The 9,334-nt window shown below is 42.2% G+C and overlaps 1 protein-coding gene across 2 annotated transcripts in view; it reads left to right on the top strand.

The window, feature by feature from the left end:
* The first annotated feature begins 276 nt into the window (after positions 1-276).
* Positions 277-9,334, top strand: part of MAPK11 (mitogen-activated protein kinase 11) — a 30,627-nt gene continuing 21,569 nt past the window's right edge. Inside the window, exons 1-2 of one of the 2 annotated variants that reach the window (XM_030469065.1) lie at positions 277-374; positions 429-486. In XM_030469065.1, coding sequence (XP_030324925.1) covers position 374; positions 429-486 — 59 coding nt within the window. In that variant the 5' untranslated portion in view covers positions 277-373. Of the gene's footprint in view, positions 487-9,334 lie in introns of both variants that reach the window. The other variant, XM_030469064.1, reaches the window with a different exon arrangement.

The raw sequence follows: 9,334 nt of genomic DNA, 5'->3' as shown, positions 1-9,334 counted from the left end.
CGTGCTGCCCCTTCCCGCACGTTTCGGCAAGGGCGGCCGATGCGCTGCCTGCGGCTTATCCGGTAGGGATGCCGGCCGCTCCGGGGCGGGATCGGCCCTCGCTACACCCAAGACCCACCCCGGCTGGCACCCCAGGAGGACACCGGAGCCCACCCCAGGCTTCCTGGGCCTGTGCACAGGGGCCCCCTCGCCCCCTCCCGGGCTTCTCCCGGCCCCGGACACTGCCCCCACCCCCTCGGCCTCCCGCCTTCCCCTCCCCTTCCCCTCCCGGTCCCTCCTCCCCGCCGGCGCCGGCGGTGCCCGCCTCGCTCCCCGCCCCGGCTGAGGGGCGGCTGCCGCTGTTGCTGCCGCTGCCGGCGGCGGCTCTGTGAAAATGTCCGAGCGGGGCACCTTCTACCGGCAGGAGCTAAACAAGACGGTGTGGGAGGTGCCCCAGCGCTACCAGAACCTCACCCCCGTCGGCTCCGGCGCTTACGGCTCAGTCTGGTATGTGCGGGGCGGGGGGAGTGGGGCCGGGAGCCGGCAGGTGCTGCCGGTCGGCAGTGGAGGGGTCAGCCCTGGTGCCGCCCCCAGGGGCAGAAGATGCCGGGGAGGCGGGAGGCCGAGGCCGCCGTGCCGGGCGCCGGGGTTCGTGTGCGCCGAGCGGGACGGGCAGGGGGACGGCTGCGCGGCGGCGGGGCCCGCCGATAGAGTGCCGGGGCGGGGGCGTGTCCGCCGGGCAGCCGCGGGCTGCGGCGCCGGAGCTCTCCCCGCGGGTCAGGGGCAAGCCTGGCAGTAACCCGGGCAACCTGCTCTCCTTCTGCGGTCCCCCTCAGCGCGGGAGCCGCTCGGCCGCACCCCGCCTCACGGGGCAGCTGTGCGGGTGCCGCCGGCTGCCCGCCGGGCCCGCTGGCCTCGCCGCTCCTCGGCGCCGGTGAACCCAGCGACCGCTGCGGGGCCGCTCGCACCACCGGGGGGATGGAAATTGCCCCGAAGCCGAGAATCTTGCACAATCATGGCGTGTCCGAGCGCGGAGGATGGGGAGGCTGCGGCGGGGCACGGCTGTCGGAGCTGTGTCTGCGGCCCGCCCCGGAGGGTTCACCGGCGGGCTGCGGCCCTGCTGGCCCCGGGCCGTGGTGTGGGTGCCCCTTCCGCGGGGACCGGGACACACAGCGGGGCTCTGTCCTCAGACACAATGGGAACAGCCCCTGGAGCGGGGCCGTGTCGGCAGAGCTGACTGAGAGGGAGAGGGGGGTCACCCGGCCGCGCCGGGAGAATCGGTAATTAGGGCAGATTGCCGCCCGGGGGCTTCGACATTTTAGGATTGTGTGAAGGTTTATCACAGCTAATCATGTTTCCCTTTTGTTGATAATTACTATCTCAGGTTTGCACTTTCGGGAACTCCCAATGCAGACTGGGCAAATATTTTCGTATGTTACGAGCATAATTAAGCGTGCATTAAATAAAAAAAATAATGGCTTATAAAAGATTTGAATCAATATTTGGAAATTACAGTGGTGTTTAAGGGGGTTCTGTTAAAGTCGTATTTCTTTTGTATGCTGGCTAAGTGGAATTATGTGAAAATAGTCCACATGGTCTTTTAAATAAATGTACTGTACAAAAAAGATTTTTTTAGAACTCAACTTTTTTGTCATGGACTAAACTTGTTCCATAGCGTTTTTATCTTCGTGGTCAGACACCAGAGAAGATTTATGGAGTTTTTCATTTGTCACTTCCTTATCTAGCTCTGTGAAATGCCCCAATCCCAAGTAAGAATAAGTATTTACCAAGCCTCCAACAACCAGCAGAAGCACTCAGGACTAGTGTGAAGTATCTTGGAATTGCCCTCTTTGCTGTTATTTCAGGCTTGTGCTTGTACCAGCGAAATCTAGGTAAATAACTGTGTGACTGTTGGTGGCTGCCATTGTAGTTAAGGGATAGTCCTGTGATTGTCTGGTGTGAATAGTTTCACAAGAACCTATTTTTTCAGGCTACATAACCTTCATTTACTTTCTCCTGTTTTATTTTACAAACTGGGAGTGGGATATACACTGGGAGAGTAACTATTGTCTTGTTCCAATTGGAACTGCATTTCTGGTTATTTTTCCTATTTATGCTGACATGGTTTTAAGGTGAAGAACTACTCTGCTGAATGTTGTAATGAGATGTCAAGACTTTTGAGAAATTGAGAAGGAAATGAAAACATGTGGTGGTTCACTTGCAGCACAGCCGGTGCTTTGTTTCTTTTTTAACTTCTAGTGTTGTTAATTCATTGTACTTTTCTGTCTGCAAAGCCTAGGAAATCCTAGTATTTTAATGATGGAGAAGACTCAGATCTAGGATATAAAATGGAGACTGGGAGATGCTATGGGAAAGCTTTACTCTATACATTTAGGAACAGAATACAGCAATAAATTATTACTTGATATTAATAGCTTTGTTAACATCGATGAACTATAAACCCAAACAGAAGCTTGAATGTGAGGAAAAGGTTCACATCTCTCAGAAAAGCCATCTATTTTTAGTGTCTATTGAAATTGATTTTTTTTTCCATCTGTGTGCCATGTGCTTTACCCAGGAGACCTGTGAGACACAATCATTCCCTAGAGTAATATGCTGTATTGCTTTTCTGAATAATTGTACTCCTATTCAGTAAAATATCTAAAAACATATTTAAGTCTTACAGAAAACTCTAGAATTAAATAATTTTTAAGTGCTTTGCTGAATAGAAGCCAAGGTCCTGAACTCCAAACACTGGCTTTAAAACAGGAGCTAAGTAGTAGTGACAAATCTTTCTACCTCAGTGAAGCTCTTCTTTAGTCCTAACCTATGGGGTTTTTTTACAGTAAATTTTTAATCACATCTGACAGACTTTTGCAACTGAAGTGATAACTGGTAATAAGAAACATATTTGCATTTAAGCTAGCTTCTGCTTGCCCTTTTTATTGTCTTGCAATTCAAAATGAGTAGAAGAGTTTGTGTCAGGAGGCTGTGTTTTAACCCAATTTATTGACATTTCATAAGTCTAATAGAATTCATGTTTGGGTTAGTTTTATATGAGAATGTGTCTATAGAGTGAATGTGCTATGGAGGTATATATTATTGATTTTAAACAGGTTCACTTTTAAAAAGGGATCTATATCAAGCACACTGCTTTCCAGTATGCTTTTCTTGGGTTTTGTGGTGGTGGAGGTTTTGGTTTTTTTTTTTGTTGTTGTTGTGTTTTTAAAATTTTATTTAGATTTTGCATATGTATAAAAAGCAAACTTCCCATAGCCTAAAGAACCCTACTGCTTTTCTAAGTTTATGACACATCATAAACAGTCCTAGGAAAACCTCAGAAGAACTCAGCCACACTGCCAAGCAGAGCACTTCAGCATCTGTATGAACCACAGAGAGCTGTGAGGTCTTTCCCTCGAGTACTTCACCCTTGCAGTACATTTTTTGTCTCTTAAATTTTAATTCTGATAAGGTCTTCATTTCTACCTGGGCTTTTTCCTGTGGCCATTCAAGGTGGTGGATGTTCTCTCAGGTTCTGGTGTCATATATGATTGGGTTTTTTTTAATTTAGGAAGAAATAATAAAAAACTGTGGAAGTCAGGTGCTTGTGTGTATGGTAGTTTTAATTATATTTACAGTGATAAATGAATTCTTCAACACTACATTTTAGTTTTTTCTTTTTCAAGGGTTGTTTGCATAAAAGAAAATATCAGGTTTTCATACACAAGTTTCTTTTGGAGTTGTTTTCTTATTGTGCTATAGCTGTGTTTATCAAGTTGAGCTTTTTATGTTAGACAGTTATTTTAATTCTTCCTCAAGTCAAAACTAAAGTTTTCTTGAAAAATATGTTTTCACAGTTGTCACCCTCAAAATTAGATTTATGTCTCTCAGAAGTCAAAGAGCTGGTTGACTCTTACAGACCAGGCTCTATCCTTGCTAATTGTGGCTTTTTAAAACATTTCTGGGTCAAGAGGTCAAGAGTGCAGCATCTAAGCTGATAGCCATTTAGATGAGAAGCAAGCAAATTTACTTATCACAAGGTAATCTTAATCTACAACCATCTTGGTTCTAAAGAAAAGAGAATTCCTGTCTCAGGGTAGACTACATTTGTCCCTTGTGACTGTCTTCTAAATATGAATTTTGGCTGTCTGCAAGTATTTCAACTGTCCCATTGATCTTGCTTATAAATTGGACCTCAAGCCTGCAGCATCTCTGCCTCTGCTGTATCACCCTGGTAGCTTCTCTGTGGTTTGGTACTTGTCTCCCTTTTCCTCTGGGACCTGACGTTACCTCCTGCTTGAGAGAGAAGCTTCATCTCTGATTTTTTTTGAAGACTTTTTTATTATACCGCAACTTACGTAACGTGGATAGATTTTGAGGGGTTTACTGGGGTTTTAAAAGCCTCTTTTCATGCCAGCTTTTGTAAACTGTCTTCCAACCTACTTAGTCCTATTTTTGCCTGGGAGGTATAGGCAGCTTTCTGCAGCATGCTGCCTGATCTCTCCAACAGGTTGCTGTCTATTAACATATTGCAAGCTCTGTGTTCTGCCTTCCTTGGAAAGAACAGACTTCACAAGGTGAACCAAAGTGAGCCCATAGCTTCTTCCCAACCACAAACTCCTCCAGTGTTTCCTTACAGGCTGTTGGCATCAATAGGACTTACATCATGCAGTCAGTCAGTCTCTTTTCATTTAAGAGTATGCAGTGCCTAGCATGAGCTTCTGTGACATAACAGATTTATAAAAAGAGGCCTTCTAATTTAGAGTGTAATGGCACAGCCTCTGTTCAAGGAAAGTGGGAAAACAACATCTGACTTAAGTGATATACGCAGTGCAGTGCTCAGCAGGTCCCTCCATCCTGCTTAAGTGCAAGCTTAAGATCCATTAAGTTTTTGTGTCCTGGCTTATTTTGGGTAAAAATAGGGGAGGGTGGGGTGGTGTTCAAGATTCTGTTTTGCTTTGAGGAAGTACAAGTGGAAAAATAGAAGCAGAAGTGTTTAATCCTGAAATTTAACCTCTTCTTTTCCCCATCCACCCCATCCCATGCTTCTGGTCAAGTGGATAATCAATTATTTTGAGGGGTGGTATCTTGGACTCTGTCCTTTTCACACTGAGGACCTCTAAGGCAATGCTAAGACAATTCGGTAGCATGTGATTTTTTTTTTTAAAAAAAAAAAAAAAAGCTGATATAAATTGTCTTTGACTTACAAAGACAAAAAAAATCCTTCATCTAAGCTTGTGCCTGATGACTTTTGCATGATATATATATTTTAAAGGGATCTTTTACTTAACTGAATTTATACTAAGTATATGTTTTCAACTATGAGATCAGGTTATTTGAATTACAATATGTATCACTGTAACATACATGCTTGTCTAAATAGTAAATGCTGAGATAAGCCTTTAGAGTAGTAGTAACACACACCTGCTCTGTGTAAACGCAGCTGGAAACTTGAGACTATAGAGATTTCTACAGGCTAAAGGCAGAGTCCCAAACACGTGTAGATAGAGTTCATTTCAATGGACTATCTTTGGGCTGTTCCTCCTATGAATTAAGGCTTCTGTTTCCAATGTGAGTACAGGGACTGAACTTTATCCTATATATATGTTTATGGTTATATTTTATTGAACAATTTAAAAATAATATTGTTAAAATACAGCTGTCCAAGATCCTTTAGCAGTTCCCTGGTTTTGGTATGGTTCATTCAGAGGGAAAGTTTTGAAATGTTTCATTAGTTTTTTTTTACAAGGAACCTTTCTAAACTGATTCAAATACCTGCTTGAAAACTGAGTGAGAGATGAAGGCTGAGATGGGAGTCCAGTCAGGGACAGGACATCTTTTAAGAGTGAGTACATGTAATAATAATACTTAGAAACAAGGCCTTGAAAGGGAGGTTGCAATAAGGGGAACTAAATCAAAGGAGTTGCATGATCAACATTACAGGTTAGGAGGAGGACCTTTCCAGCAACATTGCTAGAATGAATGGATGAAAAGAAGTGAAGCAACAAAAAATCTTGCAGTGTAAGAAAGCCCCTCAGAGGAACATGGTGAAATAGTTAATGGGTATAAAGTCAGAATGGGATTTGCAGCTACAAAGCCAATGGAGGTTGAGAGTTCAAGAAATTTTGTGAAAGATGAAGATGGAAGAGTATTTCTGAAAACTGCCCAGGGAGACATCACTGTAGACTTTGATGAGTTGTTTTGTTGGAATACTTCGGTAGAATGCAGATAGATCATGATTCCTTTTTCCAGTTTCATCCTGAGTATTTTCTAGTTGTTGGAAAGGTCGGGAAGTGAGATGGTAATTAGTGGAATCAAAGTTCCTACTGAAAATAAAAGTATCTGAGAATACTTTTCATGAAGGAGATTGAATCAGCAATGAGATGTTTGGATAAGAATGGCTGAGTTGGAGATCTTTAGGTATGATGCTGTCACAAAGTCCATAATGTGGTTAGAGAGCAGATGAGAAACATCTGTATGTGTGTGAAGAGGTTGATAGAAGGAGTTGTTGGAAGGGTGAAATAAAGGCAAGCTTAAGAATTGAAGTGAAGATGACTACTTTGTCTTGTGCAAGTCTTCTTTCAAGAGGAACTAGGATCTTTTTTTGGAGACTAAGGGGGCATGACGAAAAAGTTGTTCTACATCTCCTTAAGTCTCAGAGTCTGGTTGCTTCAACACAGCTTCCCAATGAGCTGTTTGCAATTTCAGAATTTATTAGCTAGTCAGTACCAAAAATCCAGTATTGTAGTTGTGTGTATACAGTCAGGAAGGTAAAAGGTGTTTCAAAACCTCAGTGACCTAGGGACAAATAGCTATCATTTAATTTTTTGGCTGTTGTAGAGAGAGGAGACAGGAAATGTGAAGGGGAAGTGGGGGAGGAATAGGAAAAAGGACAAGAATGCAAGTGAGGTTTTGTCTGTTTAGGTTTATATAGTGTATTTGAAAGCACTGGTATTTTTCATGTTAAACTTTGTCTAGATTAAACACTAGTATTTCTAGTTGTAAATCCTAAACCCACAATTTATAGCTGCCTGGCATTCTTTTTTAATGAAATGCTGAATAGAACACATTTATCACTAGCAGTGTTCTGGCTTAGCTGCAGCTGACAGGTTTTCTTGTTTACATGCTGACACTGGGTTTATAGGCTATCTAAAATACATTATTTTTTTTGTATCTATGGGTTTGTTACATGTGCTGAGGAAGCAAACAGCTTATTACCCCAACATTTTCTATGTTTTTCTCAAAAGCATGATTTTAAATGCATCACTCCCACTGATGTGAGCTGTACTGTCTATAACTTTACCTAGAAAAGTGTGACTGCTTATTTGTAAAGTTATTTAAATATTTAATTCACTGTGGAGATAGATCAGAAAACAAAAAATAGTTTGTGGATTCAGAAGGTGATACAGAATTACTGTGATCATGTTGCTACATGAATACAGAACCAGTCTCCTTTTAATGTAAACATATAAATCACAATTATTTTTTCAGTATCTGCTTAAAACTGTATGTATTTCTATGTTGGTTATGGAACAATTATGTTGTGTATGTAAGAGATATTTTGTACTTCTGTATTTTGATCTAGTGGTAAATTAATCTGAGGGAATTGGCAGTGATTGTGCTGAAGCCAAAACAATTGATACTAGAGCTCAGCATGGTGTGTTTGAATAATATTCAAGTATTGGGGGTGTAATTTTACAATACAACAACCTGTCATCATTAAGCAAGTTTTTTCCTCAATGAGAGGATGAAAGAGTCATTTCAGAGCTCCCCATTACTCATCCTCCCACCTTTTGTCTTGCTACCATCTCATTTTTGTGATTTCCTTTCAGGGCTCATATGTCTTGTGATTTAGTAAACAAATAGACACTCTGAACCTTAAATCTAGCACTTGGAGGGTGGAAATCACTAACCTGAGCTTGCAGAAAGTAGCAGAACAGTTATAAAGAAGCAACAAATGAATGTTTTCCTGTGTTTTTTAATTTGGGTTGGTTGGTTTTGGTTTGGTTTGGTTGGTTGGTTTTTTGCTGCTTATCTTAAGTTCACTGCAAGTAGCCTTTTTCTGTTGGCCTCTTGCTGCATTGCCAATAAAAACTGTATTTTAGAAAAGAAGAGCAAGATCCTAGAGAAGACCCAGAAGACAAAGCTCACAAACTAAACCTTTGAAACAAAATCCATGTTATTTGTGTAATGACTTTCTTTCATTTACATGACATTGATGAATGTAGAAAGAGTTGTTATTCACTGCAATACATGACTGAGCACTGGAAGATATCCCAGGGCAGGGTGCTTGTGTGTTCCCCTATTCATCTTCCTTGCTTACAATGCTCAGTGCAGTCAGGGCTGCCTACTTCAATCATTAGGTTCACTGTGTGTGCTTGCTCACATACATTCTTCTGCTGCTGTTACTTGTGTTTTGGGGAATTCAGAATCTTAAAAATTAAAGGATATTTATCCAAAATGAAATTCATGTCTCCATTAATGGGAGGAGCTAATGGGTACATGAAAGGATGATGAGATCAGTGAATAAGACCTAAAGTTGTGTCTGTACTAAACATGTGGCAGGAATTCTGTGTACTTTCCATATTGTTTTCTGAATGTTAACCTCCTTAGCAAAATCAGTAAAGTTCTGCTGATGTGAATTTGTGTTTGAGCATGAATAGCACTTTTTCTTTTCTTTTTTTTTTTCTTAACACTTTCATGTAATAGGGAATCTTTTGCAAGGATGTGACCCAATGAAAGAAACAAACTTGTGTCGTCTGCATTGAAACAAATAAAACCAGAAGCCTAGAACAGTATCAAAAAACCCAGACCCAGTGTCATTATCACATGGGGCACATTTAAGAATCTGCTTGTGTACAACATTCTGTCCAAATTGGGTAAAGTGTGTGCCACCAGTTGTCAAACTGATGGTGATGTAGGGGTAACAGCCTCACAAGCTGACACAGTGAAGTACATAAAATGAATTGGAATTTAGTCTTACCAGTAGTTTTTTCACTTAACCCCAAATCAATCACTTAGAATAAGTGTACCTAATTATTTGTCCAAATATAATGCTTCCAAAGCATAAAATTTCATTTTGCAGACAGCCAAACACTTGTGGTTATCTGGGGTGATGGGGATGGAATATTGGCTTATCCAGGTAACCTACAGTTAAAGGGGTGTTCCCTGCAGACACAAGACTGGCACCATGTACAGCCACGCTGGGTAATGCCTTCATTACCTAGCTTAACTAAACCCTAGCTGGCTCCAGGAATGAAGAGACCTCAATAGACCAAACACTGTGCTCAATCTGAACATTTTCTGGACATTATGGGGTAGTACCATGCCCAGCTAATAAGCCCTCTCCAGCCCA

This window comes from Calypte anna, chromosome 1 (assembly GCF_003957555.1).
Source record: "Calypte anna isolate BGI_N300 chromosome 1, bCalAnn1_v1.p, whole genome shotgun sequence".
NCBI classification, from domain to species: Eukaryota; Metazoa; Chordata; class Aves; order Apodiformes; family Trochilidae; genus Calypte; species Calypte anna.
This window is presented reverse-complemented; position numbering and strand designations above follow the sequence as displayed.